This window comes from Mauremys mutica, chromosome 7 (assembly GCF_020497125.1).
Source record: "Mauremys mutica isolate MM-2020 ecotype Southern chromosome 7, ASM2049712v1, whole genome shotgun sequence".
NCBI lineage: Eukaryota > Metazoa > Chordata > Testudines > Geoemydidae > Mauremys > Mauremys mutica.
The window spans coordinates 64,181,475-64,200,416 of record NC_059078.1 but is presented as its reverse complement, the minus strand read 5'-3'; the positions used below and the strand labels follow the sequence as shown (position 1 = coordinate 64,200,416).

Here is an 18,942-nt window from a genome sequence, read left to right as displayed (position 1 = left end):
AATGTATGCAGCTGATAAGGACCCTTCCATAGCATAGGACATTGTCTCATTTTACACATTTTTACATTTTGAAATGTATCAGAGGGGTAGCCGTGTTAGTCTGGATCTGTAAAAGCAGCAAAGAGTCCTGTGGCACCGTATAGACTAACAGACGTATTGGAGCATGAGCTTTCGGGGGTGAATATCCACTTCATCGGATGCATGCATCCGACGAAGTGGGTATTCACTCCCGAAAGCTCATGCTCCAATACATTTCAAATGGTATCTCTTCCTCTTTAGGCACTAAACTAAATACTAGCCTACAGTTCCCTCTCTTCTGGCCCATTTCAAAATGAGTGAACAGTAGGTGCTGCATCTCTTTTATCCCAATTAATTGTTCTGTTGTATGGCTACATAAGCCTGGAATTCCATTAAAGATCCAAGACCTTTTTGTTCCCTTGGGGCATTTAAGGCAGCAGTTGCTTGCTAGATAAGAAGTCTCATGGTGTTGCCTTGTCTGTCAAGACATGACAGATGTAAGAGACTTATTTCACTAAACAATGAGAATAACCCACAACATTGCAATCTATGAAAGCCAAGGATAATCCAGGCAAGTGTTTCCTGACAAGAGCTGATCACCTGTGCGTATCACATTTTTGTCTTGCTTCAGCTTCCATATATAACACTGCACAATTTATTAGGAGTAGAATGGTGTGGGGAGGAGCTTTCATGTGTCGCATTACCCAGGGTACAATTTGGACTGTTGAACAGCTGATGCTATCAATTCTCCAGCCTCTGGTGCCTTTTACAGTGCTTCACTATGAGAGCTACCTCTCCTGGTCTCCTCACACAGCTTCCAGCCAATGAATCACTCCCAGCTATACTGTCTGAGTGCTACAGCCAGCAACTCTTGAATTCCAGCTAATTCCCAGTCCCAGACTTTCCCCAGAAACGTGCATTTTATACTACCCAGCCTTCCCCTAGACGAAACAATCTCATCTAAAGTCCATCCTTTTATTTATAGAAAATGATATGCACAAATCCTGTTATACCAAATGGAGTTTCTCAAGCACTTCAATCCAAACACACTAGTTTAGATAAAACAAGTTTGTTTAGCTACAGAAAGATAGATAGATTTTAAGTGATTACAAGTAATGAGGCATACAGGTCAGAATTGGTTACAAAAATAAAAAGTAACACAGCTGATATCTAACTTTAGCAAGCTAAGTGAATTCAAAGCAAAAGGTCTCTTGCATGTTCTATCAGACTTACTGGCAGAATTCCTTTCAGACAGGATTCCTCCCTCAATCCAAAGCCGTTTTTGTTCCTCAAGTAGTGGTGTTGCACCAAATCATTTCTCTCTTTCTTTCTACCTATGGCATCTGTTCCCCATTCTTTATACTTTTCCTTTTTCTGTGAGAATCATCTCCAGCTAGAGTTCAGGAGACAGTCTATGGGGACAGGAACCTCTAGCTGTTTCTTTGCCAAGATGTTAATTTCTCACTGACACTTTTTCCTGTCAAAAATTAGCCAATTAACCAGATGATGGTCTATTTGATTTTGTTGATACCTGGCTGAGGCATCAGTTTGCCTCTTGTCACCAAGGAACTGCTTTGTGACTGCTCTTAGTAATATCATACAGTAAAATCTTATAACTTTACATACAATGTTGCCACACATTTTGCCAGGACAATTATGATGATCAGCAAATTGAGTTTTCAAATGATACCTCACAAGGCATGTTCCATACAGAATTTATCATAGTCCTGTAAAGAGGTGAACATAGGTTTATAGATTGAGAATATTGTGACAAACACATATTCGCCACTGCTAGGGACAGGATGCCTGTTTAGACACAGCAATGTTCAGTGTAGCAAATAATATGTGATTAAGCAATAATCAACTGGGATGGGACTAGAACAATTGTTTGCTGCAGCTGATCTACCTCAGCAAGCCTTCTGTGATATATGTAACAAGAATGATACTTTCTGTTTGCATAGCTGGGTGCTAAACATACTGATATCTGCACCATTGTATATGATGCATTTATGTCCTCTTTACTGCACCTCCTGTTATATTTGGTAAGCTATCCACAGTATACTAAATCATGTCTCTCTCTCACTACTTTTCCAGGTTCCACAGTCTTTGCAGAAATTCAAGGTGTCATTGATTCCTGCATTAAGTTGTCAGGAATGCCTGATCTTTCTCTTTCTTTCATGGTAAACCTAGCAATGCAATCAGCTATCTAAATGTAACTGTTTGTATTGTATTTCTAGCAGAGTTATGCAAAAAAGATTGAAATGTTGTCTTAAATCCATAGTGTACAGAGAGAAGACTCCAGCTGCTTCATGACTGAGCAGAATGCTCTTATGTAGTCAGCCACGTTACCCATTTTGAATAGTGCATGAAACTTTGCATTGCTGTCACTGCTAGCCACGTTGTTCAGTAATTAGTAATGGGGATGTAGAGCCTTTTGTCCCTAGGTCAGCAGTAACTGACAGCTGCCATTATCTGACTGATTGTGGTGCAGAGTCCTAACAATAGGTGGTCACATCAAAACTAGCTCTCCTCAGTTGGCTTCCTTGTTGGCAGCCTCAGCACAGAGGGCAAAGGAGTGAATGCGCCTGGAGATTAAGTTGGCGTCTCTCACTTAAAGCCAATCCCTACAAGTCCCAGCTTAGGCACTGTGAGGGGGAACTGGCATTCCTATTGTCCACTGGTCTGATGATCAGGACTGTCAATCTAGCACCTCTCCGCAGCAGCAAAGCTAGGATGCAGGGGGTGAGGAAGGAATAAACCAACTGATATCAAACCTTCACCAGATGTGGGAGAAGCTTACATCTGTCTCGCTTCCTGTAGAACCCGAGGCTTCTGGATGACGTCAGTTTCCATCCCTGTATTCGGTTCAAGCGTTGGGAGTCTGAAAGAGTGCTCTCATTTATTCCTCCAGATGGCAACTTCAGACTGATATCCTACCGTGTGAGCTCCCAAAAGTAAGTTTGTGCTAGCTCCCCAGTCTTCACTTGGGACGTGTCTGCACAGTGCATTAGTCCATGTGAGAGGGGAGCAAATTGTAGTGCGGACTAGGATGTTGGCCACTAAATTTCCTGTGCAGACCCTGCTGGCATGTGCTAAAAGTTTCAAACAGGATTAATTAATGTGCCCTAGGGAACTTTTATTACACACCAGCAGGTGCCACATTAGCCATTTAGTGTGCACCATGGTAATGCACACTGGAATCTACAACCCACTCATGTGGGCTAATGCACCCTGTAAACAAGCCTTGGAATAATCTCATGAACATCTCAATTTGCTCTGACTCTTGATTTAATGACTGGAATTCTCATTATTGCTAAATGCATGTGCATGGGTAGCTGTCTCAGATTTATTTAATCTGATGCTCTGTAATAGTTTTTCTAACACAAAACCCTGCTTGGCAGAGATGCTGATATCATCTCAGCTGTGATTGTTCAACTGGGCAGATCGCTAGCTTGTAACGGAACACTTAACTCCTGATGTATCCATTGCTAGAAGCTGCTCTGTAATTAAGATGCTATCTCTCTGTAGTACATTGATCTTCACTGACTTTAAAAAACCTCAACTAAACTGCAATTATCTTCAAGCTTAGTTTCATTTTAATGTAAGCAAAAGTGAGAATGTTTCTAGTCAGAGTGCTTGTAAGTACCTTTTTGTATTGATTGTTGAAAAACTGTTCACCAATAGAACCTGCTATTGCATTACAAACCACTAACTTAAGGACTTCAATTTTTTTTCCGTTTGGATTTTTTTTAGGAGAGTATTACTTTCTGCTTTCAAGAGAAATTGGTTTTGATTTATCCTGCCAACACCATGATGGATATAAGACTCCTTTGCAAACTGTACTTTTATTTCCCCTAATTTATCTGAAGTAGTCTTTTCTGCTAAGTGCATTTAATTCCCAGTTTCTGTCTTCAGCTTGGTAGCAATTCCTGTGTATGTGAAACACATAATCAGTTTTAAGGAGAACAGCTCTTCAGGGAGATTCGATGTTACAATTGGACCTAAACAGAATATGGGGAAGACAGTGGAAGGAGTCATTGTGACGGTTCATATGCCAAAAGCTGTACTAAACATGAACCTTACTTCCACACAAGGCAGCTATACATTTGATCCCGTCCTTAAAGTAAGTCTTGAGCTGTTTATTTCTGTCTTTAAATTCAATGCAGACACAATTAAAGAAATCAAGAGAAAGCATCATACTCTAGAGCAGAGGTTCTCAAACTGTGGTCCGCAGACCACCAGTGGTCCACAAGCTCCATTCAGGTGGTCCATGGATAGTTCCCTCTAAGGTGTGCGCCTGGGTGGCCGCACATGAAACAATGAAGGGCCGCCCACCTAATTAATGGAGCTGCTCAGGCGTGGCTCCACTAATTAGGTGCCTGGACCCTGGAGAAGGTGAGGTGGTGGCCTTGGGGGGAATAGGAGGTAGGTGGGAGGGGGCAGAGGGGTGAGAAGAGGGGGTGGGAGGAATTTGGGACGTGCAGGGCTACGGTGGTCAAAGAAAGAGGTGACTTTCCCCAGCTCCAGCACTGCAGCTGCCGGGGAGAAATGGTCCTCCTTCCCAGCCTTAGCTCTCTGGTGGGGAAGAGACTCCCTCCTTCCCAGTCCCAGCAGCGGAGAGAGGGCACATCCATCGCTTTTATTTGTAGAACAAAAAGTTAATTATTAAGGGTTTTTTATATATAGCGCTTTTATCCAAAGCGCTTTACAATAGTTATTTAACGGTACAAACAACATTTGGAAAGATCATTAAGTGGTCCACCGAGACCCTCAGCAATTTTCAAGTGGTCCGTGGAAAAAACAAAGTTTGAGAACCACTGCTCTAGAGTGCTTTGTGTACCAGAGCAAAAATCTAAACTTAACCATTTATGACAATCTAAAAAAACTTCTGGTTTTTTATCTTTTTTTTTTTTTCCTGGTAAATTTTAAAGGGCCACAGTCATCTTTTGAAACCACGTTTTGTACATGTTGTTACCATAACCCTAAAAGGGACTACAGAAACACACACTTTTTTTAATGCGTGTCAGCACTTTGTGTCAATTTCATTTATGGTGCATGCCCTTCCCCTAAGCTCTGTGAGAAGACATTTACTTGTAACTGCTGCAACAGAACTTTAAACTCAGACAACAAGTGGCAGGCGGGTATAAACTGCAACAGGCAAAATAGCCAGCAAACATACCCAAATCCACCCCCTATTCTGCTAAGTTTGCTGTTGCTCTCACGCTGCCCAAAAAATCATTGTAAACAAACAGGGAGTGGAATGGAAAACAGCTGACCCATAATTTTGCTTCTCTGAATAGATCATTCCAACAGAATTCTAACTTATGCCTCTTGCACATGGGAGTTGACACCCAGAACTCTTAGTTTTCTTTGACCCTTAAGAGCAATTTTAGCAGGATGGGATTTGGGCCAAGTCTCACTACTGTAGGTTTCATGTCAATGTCAGTTGCTGCTGCCCCAGGAAGTTACAAATTAGCTCTTGATTTGAGCATGAAGCAACAGTTCCCCAAATAAATAGACTGATTTAAAGAGGAAAATTATTGAATCAAAAAGTGAACAGAGCCCACTGCAGACAAACCTACTAGAACTTTGCCCCAGGTGGGAGGGAAGGTGGGCGAAGGAGCAAATAGCCCCAAAACACACACACAACCTACTTACACATCCAGCTTCTGGTTCTTCTCCAGATGGTAAAATCATGCAAATGATCAATGTCTCTTTTTACCCTCATTTGGGAAGAGGCAAAATAAAAAGTAGGAAAGAACATAGAAAATCTTGCTGTCTTCCCCCACTTACACTGGGGGAGCACCCTCACTACATTATCAGTACAGAGATACGTGAAATTGTGTCCAAACGATTGTATATGGCTTGGAACCAAAACTCGATTTACCATAATCGTTAGTCTGCTGGACTTCACCTCGCCTACCATGCACCACAGGGCACTTGATGTGCCCCGTAGAGCCAGGCAAGCACATATTGTCTCCATTCCTACCTCCTATTGAGTTCAATGTATGATCAGGCTGCAGTTGCAAAACCCTGTTCCTACGGTTCTGCTGACTTGTGTCTGATGCCTTTTGCCAGCATGGTTTGTCCTGTTAATTTTGATACATTAAAAGCTTTAATGGAACAGAGAGAGGGCCAAATGGGAGCTCTTGTACCAATCTTTACTTCTAAAAAAGTAACTGTCACCTGAAACAATTGAACCTTTAAAGCCCCAGTGATGCAAATGGTCTTCTAACTGCAAATCCCTCCCCTTCCTTCTCTCCGCTCCTCTTCCTTCTCTCCACCCCCCGCCCCCAACTCTCTCCTACCCAGGTACCTGCTAGCTTTATTCTGCTTCCCCTCCTCACTCATGCCCTGTTGACTTATCTGAGTTATTTATCAAGAACCATTGCTTAGGAAACAGGTCCCATTAAGGGTTCCTGACCCCTGGTCATTGCTCTTATCTGGCAGCAGGAAGGCAGGTTCACTTTGGATTTAATCCAGGCAAGGCTCCTGACCAGACCTGGTGTCCAGCTGCCAGAATTTTTCTACAGAGTAGCTGCCCCACCCAACCCACAAACTAGCAGCTGGATATTAACTTGACAAAGTATTTGCTAAAAATCCACTCACTACTTTTTTTTTTTTTTGTAGGTGTTAACTTGGGACATTGGCAAAATTACCCCTCAAAAGCTACCAAATCTTAAGGGCATAGTGAATCTACAGTCTGGAGCCCCCAAGCCAGAGGAGAATCCCAGCCTAAACGTTCAGTTTAAGATACAACAACTAGCTATTTCAGGTGAGACGGCTGCATTAACCAGAGCTACTATAGGTGGAGGAAGTAGGAGAATTGTAGGAATAGGAGTCTCCTAAGTTGAATTGGAGCTTCTGACCTAGGGTATCTGTAGAACACAGAGCAGCGTTCACTTCAGAGGAAGTTAACTTGAAACGCTAACAGTTTCATCTTGCAAGTAGAAGATCATGAAATCTTGATTTGGATCATTTCTGATGGCCTTTCCAGGGCAAAATAATGGGCATTTCACAGGCTTCTGCCTGGAACATACATGAACTTCTCTGGTGTAGGGCGAGGAAGAGTTTTGTGTGGGTTTTCCCCCCCCCCCCCCCCCGTGTGGTTTTCCTTAGTTCTTTGACTTCTGTGGGCCTAGCACAGGGAAAACCCATCCTGATTATCAGTGACAATTTTATTTTGGGAAATGTATTTCTCCTCCTAACTCTGAAAGCTCTTAACAGCCTCCATCAGCATCAAAGTAACTCCTCTAGTTTCAGAGCATGAAATCAAACCTGAAGGCTACGGTGTTAATACAACCATGGACTTGAGAAATTAAGCCTACAGACCCCAGTCCTGCAAACAAACACAATGTGTGTGAATACCATTGAAACCAATTGGATTTGTGTAAAGTTACTCACATAAGCAAGTGTTTGTAGGAACAGGGCCTTAACCTTAACTCAGGCACATTCTACGTATTTGATTATACACCTGCAGAAAATATTGCTTAGAACCTAATGAGGTGGGAGTGAGGATCAGTGAGGGCAATGGATTAGTGAGGGCAAAAGACAGTGTTTAGTGTAAGCACCCTCTCATGGGGGAGGTTCCAGAGTGCTGGGGTGGGTCAGGTGTATGGCAAATGACCAAACCTGGCATCTCAGGCACAGTCTCTGGAGCTGCAGTGCAGTCGAGGAAGCCACTAACCTACTGAAACACTGCTCAACTTGCGCTGGCCTATCCAGAGGACTTTCTAGATTGCACATTGCTGACCTCGAAGCTTATTGAATGGCTGAAATTTGTGTTACCAACCAAAGTCCTTTTGAGACGCACAAGTGTTCCCTCTCTATAAAGAGCTTTTTTCCATCTCTTGTACCTGTGCTAACATGCTAATGACAGCATGCTGTATAGGGATTATGCAAATAACTAAAGACTTGAACAAATCAGGATTAATGGCCTCAGTTCTAAGGGAAGACTTGCAAAAAGGTGTGATTAACTTGAGCCAGCAGACAAAGGCATAGCAAGAACCAGCTGGAATACAGTAACTCCTCACTTAAAGTCGTCCCGGTTTAAGTTGTTACGTTGCTGATCAATTAGGGAACATGCTCGTTTAAAGTTGTGCAATGCTCCATTATAAAGTTGTTTGGCAGCCGCCTGCTTTGTCCACTGCTTGCAGAAAGAGCAGCCCATTGGAGCTAGCTGGTGGGGGCTTGGAACCAGGGTGGACCGGCAGCCCCCTATGAGCTCCCTGTTCCCATAAGTTCACTGTGCAGTAGCTGCCCAGCAGGCTACCAATTACCAGCAGTTCAGCTGTCCCTACCCCCACTGCCATGTGCTTTTCCTGCCCTCTGCCTTGGAGCTGCTCCTGGGAGCCTCCTGCTTGCTGAGAAGGGAAGGGGGCAAGAGGGGGGGGGTAATGTCAGGGTGTTCACCCTTCCCTTCTCCATATAGAGCAGGGTGGGGACAGGACAGGGCTCAGAATGGAGGGAGCTTGCTGGCCACAGCTACTGTCTCAACTTCCTGATCTTTTTAAAGGCAATGTACCTAGAGTGGGGTCAGCGTACTTAAAAGGGCAATAAGCATCTCTTGCTCTCCCACCCACAAAGGGTGTGAGTCTGTCTGCCATGCTGTCTCCCCTTCCTCCATTTGTGCTGCCTTGTAGAGTGTGAGGCTACATTAACAACGTGTTAACCCTGGAGGGCTCAGCCAAGTGCTAAATTATCATTTAGCACTAAGGCATTCCCTAGGAAATATCCCACCCTCTGACTTCACCACCTCAACCAAGCTTCACAATCATCATTGCTGTGTACAGTATTAGATTGTTTGTTTAAAACTTGTACTGTGTGGGTGTGTGTATCTATATATTAATAGAGAGAGAGAGAGTCTTTTTGTCTGGTGAAAAATAATTCCCTGGAACTGAACCTAACCCTTCTCCCCCCCCCCCCCCCGCCCTACATTAATTCTTATGGGGAAATTGGATTCGCTTAACATTATTTCACCTAAAGTCACATTTTTCAGGAACATAACTACAGCGTTAAGCGAGGACTTACTGTACCCAGATTTGGAAATAAGTGCAAACTTATAACCATGAGGATAACTAACCATTGGTGGAGTTGACCAACAGCTGCAGTAGTTTTCCATTGTTTAAAGCAAGAGTGGATGTCTCTGTAAAAGCACTGCTCTAATCCAATTGCCTATTTGGCTCAGAGTGGAAAGAATTATGTGTAGCTATTGTACAGCATGTGCTATGCAGCAGGTCAGAATGGATCAGTGATCCTTACCCTTCTGTGTACCAGGATCTCTCTCTCACTTAGCAATATAGGAGAGATGGGGTGGCCACATTGCCAGGTTAAGAACCCCTAGACTAGAGGATTACAGTCATCCCTTCTGGCATAAAAATCAACTGAGAAAGGGAGGGTAGAAGAGAAACCAATTCAGCCTGAACAGTAGTGCTTGCTAGGTGGAAGAACTAAACTCCTCTGCCCAGGGCATTTCCGAGGCTTCAAGGGGAGGGGTGTGTGAAAATGTAAAAACTCTTGCTCTTCATGTTCTCCTTTGTGTAGGATTGAAAGTAAATCGCCTTGACATGTTTGGAGAGAAATACAAGCCTTTTAAAGGTGTCAAGTACATCACAAAAGCAGGAAAATTCCAAGTCCGGACATGAGAAGATGCTCTATTTGCCAGAGCAAGTAGTACTATTTTTTTTCTTCAGATTTTGAAATTGCAACCGCTTAGTGACGTATGTTGCTATTAGGTACCAATTGAGTAATTATGCACACTACTTTGGGATCAAAGCATTTCTATTCACAGCAGCTATTCAAATTAAAGTGTAATCTGTTTTTTCATAAACATGGCTTTAAACTAGGTTGATTTTTTTTCCTAACAATTTCACACTTTTAATAAATTCTGTTGAACAAGGATTGTTTGAGGATTGGGTGGTTCGCAGAATGCCACTAACGCACTGCCAAATAAGATACCAAAGCCAGGATTGCAGGTGGTGAAGCACACTGGCAAAGGCCAGGCAACCCAGCAGGACCCTCTTGTGATGGCAGGTCTTACTGCTGCAGGGTGAGAGAATACAACACTTTCACTGAGCCTGCCACAAGTTAACACTTCACGGTGCAGCATGATATCACTTCAGAACTAGAATGCAGCAGAGAGACCTGGTAGGCTTCCAGGGGAGCCTGGGACATGTCAAATTTGTCACTTGCCTTGAGAGCCTTTCTGATGAACAGAAAAATCTTTTGCTCTTGTTTACAAGATACTGCCTTAGGAAGTGTTTGCCTTACTCAGCTTTCATTTGTGCCACAAACAGAGGAGCTGATAAAATAACCTTCTGCATCCAAACCTGGGAGTGAGTGTTGCTTCAGTACTCCATTTTCTTTCCACTTTTCACCTTACTTTGTATTTTTTTTTTTTACAAATACAGTTGCAGAGAAGATCTATTTTTATGTAAAGCCTCAGCTTTGAGTTAGAGGTACTTCCTCTTTGAAGCAAATGCCACCAGACATGTGTGCCATGTGTACATTGGAGTGTAGCTTTTTAGGTAGCACAATAGAAAATGTATTTAAAGTTTGTATGCTTTATTGTAATTAAAATAAAAGGGAACTCTGCTGCACCTATCTCTGCTTGTAAAAATGTATTTTGCTTATAACCTGTATCTGTAATGCTCTGGCAAATAGCACATGAAACTTTTGTTATACAAACAGAGCAACCACCAGTTACAGCTACCCTTACCAACTTGCTCACACCTCCAGTGATAAGGAATACGTACCGCCACTCAACAGGACATGGAGGTGATGAGCCATTCACTTCATTTAGCTTTGCTGCTTAAAAAATATTGAAATGTATAACTGTCAATCACCTTCCTAACGCTAACCACTGGGTCTTCTCTAAAGCTGAGAACAAAACAACTTATTAGGCACTGGCATTGTCCAGACTGCCAGTTAAATGAATGTGCCATGAAATAGACTGAGGTCCAACATTGTCTCATGTGTTAGGAGCAAGGAATCAGGACACTGCAGTTCATGTCCCTACTTTGCCATTGACTTTGCTCCCTGACTTGTGCCTATTTACCTGTAACAGGGGGAAGTAGGTATTAAGACCGGACGTGAGAGGAAAAGATTAAGCAAAGTTCTGCAGTGAAAACTTTCAAACCTGAATAGCAAAACTAGCTTTCTTATTTAAGCACTTGAGAAACAACCGAAAAAAAGCCTGAGTGAGAATCTCCAGCTTCCATTGACATTAGTGCAAGTTGTAGGTGTTCAGCTTGTCTTTAAATCTGGCTAATTTTATTTAAGATGAAGCTTAACTTTTGGTATCTAGTCCTATATTTGAACCACTCATCTTCTAGGTACAACCAATGTTGAAATCAGCATTTTGAGGGAGACAGAGTAATAACTACCTTTCAGCCAATGAGGAATTAAATATTAGCATGATCTCATTGAACATGCATATGTTAATGATCTGGAGGATGGTGTGGACTGCACCCTCAGCAAGTTTGCAGATGACACTAAACTGGGAGGAGTGGTAGATAGGATACAGAGGGACCTAGAAAAATTAGAGGATTGGGCCAAAAGAAAACTGATGAGGTTCACAAGGACAATGCAGAATCCTGCACTTAGGATGGAAGACTGCCATGCACTGCTACAGACAAGGGACCAAGTAGCTAGGCAGCAGTTATGGAGAAAAGGACCTAGGGGTTGCAGTGGACGAGAAGCTGGATATGAGTCAAGTGTGCCCTTGTTGCCAAGAAGACTAATGGCATTTTGGGCTGTATAAGTAGGAGCATTGCCAGCAGATCAAGGGATGTGATCATTCTCCTCATCTGGAGTACTGGGTCTAGTTTTGGGCCCCACACTACAAGAAGGATGTGGAAAAATTGGAAAGAGTCCAGGGGAGGGTAACAAAAATTATTAGGGGGCTGGAGCATATGACTTATGAGGAGGCACTGGGGGAACTGGGATTGTTTAGAATGCAGAAGAGAAGAGTGAGGTGGGATTTGATAGCTGCTTTCAGCTACCTGAAAGGGGGTTCTAAAGAGGATGGACCTAGACTGTTCTCAGTGGTACCATGTGACAAAACAAGGAGTAATGGTCTTAAGTTGCAGTGGGGGAGGTTTAGGTTGGATATTAGGAAACTTTTTCACTAGGAGGGTGGTGAAGCACTGGAATGGGTTTACCTAGGGAAGTGGTGGAATCTCCTTCCTTAGAGGTTTTTAAGGTCAGGCTTGACAAAGCCCTGGCTGGGATGATTTAGTTGGGAATTGGTCCTGCTTTGAGCAGGGGGTTGGAGTAGATGACCTCCTGAAGTCCCTTCCATGATTCTATTAACAGAGGAGCTACTCTGCTATATAATCAGCTAGCACCTCTCTTTTACCTTGAGCAATGAAAAACTTCAATTCAACCCATAATTCATCAGTCAGGTGTAATGGATAAAAGTAATTTTCCCTTAAGGGCCAGTAGAAGTGTATAGTGATTTCCAAGTGCTCTAGGAAAAACAATCATTCTGTAAGAAATGTGCTGTAAATCTCTGATCTTGCAAGTACAAGCAATGGACATCTAGAGCTTGCACTTCAAAGCTATAGAACATTACAATCTTTGACTATCCAATCAAAATGTGATTCTTACCCTTAATTCCCCAATGAAAACTTTGTTTGCATGACTGTACCCAATCCATCTGCAGTGCAGGTTATACTACCATCGTACTGAGGGCTTTAATGTTAACAAGAGATTTAACAAGCTTAAAAATAGGAGAGACACTAGTTACACCCAAAGCCTCCTATGTTCTGTGACAGACGCCCCCTCCACCTCTCTCTGTATCGCTCCAATACAGCCTGGAAATGCTGCAGCATCTTCATTTAAAACTGGTAGCTCCATGGAATTAGAAGTAAAAATTAATCCTATTAGCCATACTGGAGCTCATATTTGATACTCCAGTGTTACTGAAATTTCCTACGCTGCCAACAAAGCTACCCTAGAGAGTATAGTTCAGTATCTTACACAGTCATGCAATGAGCTAGATCTGCTGTCCTAAACTGGAGTATAGTGTCCAGTTTCAAACACTGAATATAGTCAGCACTGTTATGAGAATAAAGTCCTGATTTTTGAAGGAAAAGGGTATGCAAAGCTCCTACAGCTGAAGGGATTGCTGGTCACATTTTCTCCCACAAGGTCATTATCTACAAAAATTCCAGTAGGAGCAACGTACACTATGCAATAGCCTGATGAAGAATAGGAATGAGCTTTCTAAATACTGGGGTATTCAAGCCCCAAAGTTCCTACCTCTCATTCTTGCAAAGAAAAAATGGAAGATGTAAAAACAAAAGGTTCACCCGGCAAAGGAGAATACAACTTCTTTACAATCATGACTCATGATTTTTTGAACAAGTGAAGTTGGCAATGCAGGAATGGCTCATGCCATGCTGTACCTAGAGCTGTCGTCTGCTAAGAATCCACTCTTCTCCAGCACCCCATATGAACGGAAAGAGCCTGGTTCTTCTCTAACATTAGTAGGCCCCAGATCCTTTCCTGAACAGTCAAACAATATTTCTTCTTATGGAGGGCAGAGGTCTTATTTAAAAAGGACCAGAGCTTTAGTGCATCTTAAGGACCTTTTGACAGCTTATTCCGAATTGCACAGAACATTTCGTTTCTGAGCTGCAGCAACTGCATAGTTAGTTTTGGAATTAATTGATAAACTCAACATTTAACAAGTCACCGGGCCCAGATGGCATTCACCCAAGAGTTCTGAAAGAACTCACATGTGAAGTTACAGAACTATTAACTAAGGTTTGTAACCTGTCCTTTAAATCAGCTTCGGTACCCGATGACTGGAAGTTAGCTAATGTAACGCCAATATTTAAAAAGGGCTCTAGAGGTGATCCCGGCAATAACAGACCGGTAAGTCTAACATCAGTACCGGGCAAATTAGTCAAAACAATAGTTAAGAATAAAATTGTCAGACACATAGAAACACAAACTGTTGAGAAATAGTCAACCTGGTTTCTGTAAAGGGAAATCGTGTCTTACTAATCTATTAGAGTTCTCTGAAGGGGTCAACAAACATGTGGACAAGGGGGATCCGGTGGACATAGTGTACTTAGATTTCCAGAAAGCCTTTGGCAAGGTCCCTCACCAAAGGCTCTTACGTAAATGAAGCTGTCATGGGATAAGAGGGAAGGTCCTTTCATGGATTGAGAACTGGTTAAAAGACAGGGAACAAAGGGTAGGAATTAATGGTAAATTCTCAGAATGGAGAGGGGTAACTAGTGATGTTCCCCAAGGGTCAGTCCTAGGACCAATCCTATTCAATTTATTCATAAATGATCTGGAGAAAGGGGTAAACAGTGAGGTGGCAAAGTTTGCAGATGATACTAAACTGCTCAAGATAGTTAAGACCAAAGCAGATTGTGAAGAACTTCAAAAAAGATCTCACAAAACTAAGTGATTGGGCAACAAAATGGCAAATGAAATTTAATGTGGATAAATGTAAAGTAATGCACATTGGAAAAAATAACCCCAACTATACATACAATATGATGGAGGCTAATTTAGCTACAACGAGTCAGGAAAAAGATCTTGGAGTCATCGTGGATAGTTCTCTGAAGATGTCCACGCAGTGTGCAGAGGTGGTCAAAAAAGCAAACAGGATGTTAGGAATCATTAAAAAGGGGATAGAGAATAAGACTGAGAATATATTATTGCCCTTATATAAATCCATGGTACGCCCACATCTCGAATACTGTGTACAGATATGGTCTCCTCACCTCAAAAAAGATATTCTAGCACTAGAAAAGGGCAACTAAAATGATTAGGGGTTTGGAGATGGTCCCATACATGGAAAGATTAAAGAGGCTAGGACTCTTCAGCTTGGAAAAGAGAAGACTAAGGGGGGATATGATAGAGGTATATAAAATCATGAGTGATGTTGAGAAAGTGGATAAGGAAAAGTTATTTACTTATTCCCATAATACAAGAACTAGGGGTCACCAAATGAAATTAATAGGCAGCAGGTTTAAAACAAATAAAAGGAAGTTCTTCACGCAGCGCACAGTCAACTTGTGGAACTCCTTACCTGAGGATGTTGTGAAGGCTAGGACTATAACAATGTTTAAAAGGGAACTGGATAAATTCATGGTGGCTAAGTCCATAAATGGCTATTAGCCAGGATGGGTAAGAATGGTGTCCCTAGCCTCTGTTCGTCAGAGGATGGAGATGGATGGCAGGAGAGAGATCACTTGATCATTGCCTGTTAGGTTCACTCCCTCTGGGGCACCTGGCATTGGCCACTGTCGGTAGACAGATACTGGGCTAGATGGACCTTTGGTCTGACCCGGTACGGCCGTTCTTATGTTCATAGATGGAACATTGTTAGATGTCTTGTATACTAAGGCCAGCACTACGCTACAGACCTCTATCAGTATAACTACACATCACTCAGGGCTGTGATAAATACACACCCCGGAGCAACCTAGTTATACCAACCTAACCCCCCAGTGTAGATAGAGCTCCCTGGATGGGAGAGCTTCTCCCATTGACATAGCAACTGCCTCTGGGACGTGGATTAACTATGCAAACAGGAGAAGCTCTCCCATCACCATAGGAATGTCTTCACTGAAGCACTACAGCAGCACTGGTGCAGATGCACTGCTGTATGTGAAGACAGGCCCTCAGTGTCTGGCTCCATTAATCACATTTAGTTTTACTCTCCCTTTCCAAACACTGGTTTCTCAGACAGCAATGAGGAAGAGCCAGCAGCAGCCCATTCTCTGCCTGCCAGTAGTAGCTCATGAGCATTAGTTTGGGAATGTGATTTAGATTAGATCGTCAGGGCACTTAACATGTTCTATTTTCTCTAAAGTACTTGGCCAAGTTGCAGCATGGTGTGCTTCAATAGGTTGTGGCTTGGATCCACAGAAAGGCCCGTACGGCATGCTGCTTTGCATACAGACCTTGTCTTTCCTCCAGCCTATAAGAATATCACAATGGATGAACACTATACAAAATAAGCCTGTTTGATAAAACATATTGTTGCACATTAAGCCTAAGTACCAAATTCCATCCCTTAAATTCCAGCTGACCTCCAGTCCTGTTGAAAATCTAGCTGCTGTCAATGCATTGTTGGTTTATTCAAAGCCATGGTTTTTAGCTCTTAAAGTTTACATGGATAACCAAACCGCTGACTGCCTCTAGAACACTGATCTACTTAAAACCTAGCTCTTAGCGCTAAGTGAAAAGTGCTGCTATTTTAGTGGGTATTGTCACTATAGTGTGAGTCTAACACTCAGCTAGCACATTGCTCTTCACACATTCCTATTGGCTGGCTCTCAGTGAAGCCCACTTGAGCATTTCTCCAGCTGCAGCTACCAGCCCACAGTAGAGGCTACAACAGTGGAGGTAGCAGGTAAACTTCTTGCATGTCTGATTTATTATGGGTACAGTATAAATAGTTGCTGCTGGACTTACTGTAGCAGACATATCTTACAAGTGGATCCAGCCTGGGATGGACCTTTAGTCAATGAGGATTGATTAGCTGCTTTCTGGCAGCAGGTGGATTCCAGTTAAGAGCTTGGTTCCTTCCCATCAGACCAGCTTCAGCTGGAGATTGAGGGCAGCTTCTAGAGAAAGGCACACACTTTTCCACTATACTTTCTTGCAAAGAAATCCCATCTCCTGCTACTCCTCCCCCTCCGCTGCTCCTCCCTGCTGATGATGCTATACTTAGGCTCTGAGGGCCAAGGCAGAATGTCATTCCTTCACTCCTAGCAGTTCTCATTCTGGTTAGCCTGCTACTGATGCCATAGTTAAATCCCAATTCAACCTAGTGTCTGCACAAAGAGGGAAGTTGTGGCATTTATCTAAACCAGAAGCTGTGTTATTTTTTTTTTTTTATTTAAGGGATTCTTTTTAAATCTACTGAAAATAAATTAAGGGGTCTGCCCTCCACTCTGCTCCAACTGCCAATCTGAACCTTCCCTCTACTTGAATAGGAAGCCCAGACACACCTTTTCTTTGCACCATCTGAAGATAGCTTTACAGCACCAGCCCTTCAACAGAGCCACTCTGATTTAGAGACATATTTTCAGATGCCCAAGTCACTTGCTTCCACCTAAAAGCTGGCAACGACATCTTGTCTATAGGGCATCTGGTTTAAGATGTCAACTGCAACTTAAGGGTAGGACAGTTCTAGGCAACAACCACTGGTGCATTTGTCCCATCCTAGGCAGAAAGCTACATGAGGACGAGCAAGCTTGTTGGGCCTTACTGAGGGGCAAGTGCACCAGATCCTCTTGTAAAAACACTAATGACTGTCCCTTCTGTATGGAGCAGCACACAAAAACATGACTCTAATGGGATCTTCTCTGATTGCATCCATGCTATCATACCTCACATTCCCTGAGGTTTCCCTGCCATTTTGGAAACACAGCTTCATTAAACCATGAACACGCTTCACGCCTAGGTCAATGAAATGCAGGGAGGCTGGCTGGCTGCCCAGCTGCCCACCCAGGCCATCTTTTCCCTATTGTTTTTCTGTCCAATGCAACTTGTGTCTTGAGGCAGCGACAGAACTCCAAAAAACATCGTGAGAACTGAGCCACGCTCAAAGGTTTGGAAAGGCAAAGGTGAGTCAGGCTACCAGGCAACTTCAAGGGAAAGGGATCCAACACTAACACGCCAATCGTAGTGGAGCTTTATGGGAATACCATTCCAGGACAATGAGGGATTTGGTATCTGAAGCACAAGACACCCTCCTAAACCCTTCCATCTATTTTAAGGGTATCTTGTATACTCTCTGATGTGAGTAAAGCTACCAGCAGAAAAAGGCTAGCAAAAAGGTCCTTTCCCCTCATCTCTGACTCCACTGTCAAAATGGCAAACACATGGGAATAGGGCTTTGTTAGCTAATATGAAAGGCTGACCAACCGCTAGGCTTCTCCCAAGGCATTACTTGGAGAAGGCCGAGCCCATAGGATGTGTATGTTCCTATGTAGCCATGAATGTTTTAGCTGATTTTTGCAGTACATTGCAGCTCCTCTTATGCCCAGAGAGGGTATAATTTAGACAGTTTTGAAACTTCCCTACCAGACTTTAAGGTTTCCCTAGGCCCTTAACCATCCTGCCTGGCACTGAGCTGGAATCTGACCAGGAACTAGATCTCCCTCGTAATAGAGTAAGCAAACTCAAAGTTGACCTTCCTTATCTCCAAATCTGCCTATTGGCCTGTTGGCACTTGTATGCAAGATGGCCACGTCCAGCACCGTCAGTGGTTGCTAGGTGAAAGTTGACAACAGCCTTCCACCACCATATGGCAATTGCCTCCAAAACCATGGGGTAGTCTGGCTGAGTGGAACAGGGATTTGCAAGGACTTCCATGGTGTTCCCTTGTGCCCAGTAGTCTCCTCTCCAACCTTCAACATAACCATTCTGACTCTTCAGGCTAGACATGTGTGCACCCAGAAACTGCTTGATCATAGAGTTCAAGCAGGACTTAGCATTTCTGAATTATTTCCTGTATTGGCACCAGGAAATTTGTCCTACAAGGTAAGTGAATAGTCTGCACAAAGTACCAAAACATTTAACCTCCTCCACACCCCACCAATTACAATGCTTTTTTCACTTTGTATGACAGATAATAGCTATGTCAGAGTCCTCCATGTATTAGAAACTCATAAGTGTTGTTAACTCTTTCAGATAACTTGTACCAAATCAGAACCAGAAGCCAACATAACCGATAGGAGTAGTGATTCTATCTTTCTATTCTGAATGTATAGAAATTGTTAGGGTACCTATTTTAAGCACATTGGGGGTGCAGAACTATTACTCACCATACAAGTGTTTTATAACTCTCCAAACTCATATTTCTGGTGTGCTGACCTATGTTCTTTCTGCAATTAAAGACTATTCTTACTATTCAGTCCCTGTAAATGTTCATAAAGTGACATT

At 42.9% G+C, this 18,942-nt stretch overlaps 1 protein-coding gene across 2 annotated transcripts in view; it reads left to right on the top strand.

Moving 5' to 3' along the window:
- Nucleotides 1-10,620, top strand: part of AP3M1 (adaptor related protein complex 3 subunit mu 1) — a 37,655-nt gene extending 27,035 nt beyond the window's left edge. For both annotated transcript variants that reach the window (XM_045025026.1, XM_045025025.1), the window contains exons 5-9: nt 2,113-2,198; nt 2,839-2,972; nt 3,934-4,141; nt 6,649-6,793; nt 9,562-10,620. In XM_045025026.1, coding sequence (XP_044880961.1) covers nt 2,113-2,198; nt 2,839-2,972; nt 3,934-4,141; nt 6,649-6,793; nt 9,562-9,662 — 674 coding nt within the window. In that variant the 3' untranslated portion in view covers nt 9,663-10,620. The remainder of the gene's footprint in view (nt 1-2,112; nt 2,199-2,838; nt 2,973-3,933; nt 4,142-6,648; nt 6,794-9,561) is intronic.
- Nucleotides 10,621-18,942: the final 8,322 nt, after the last annotated feature.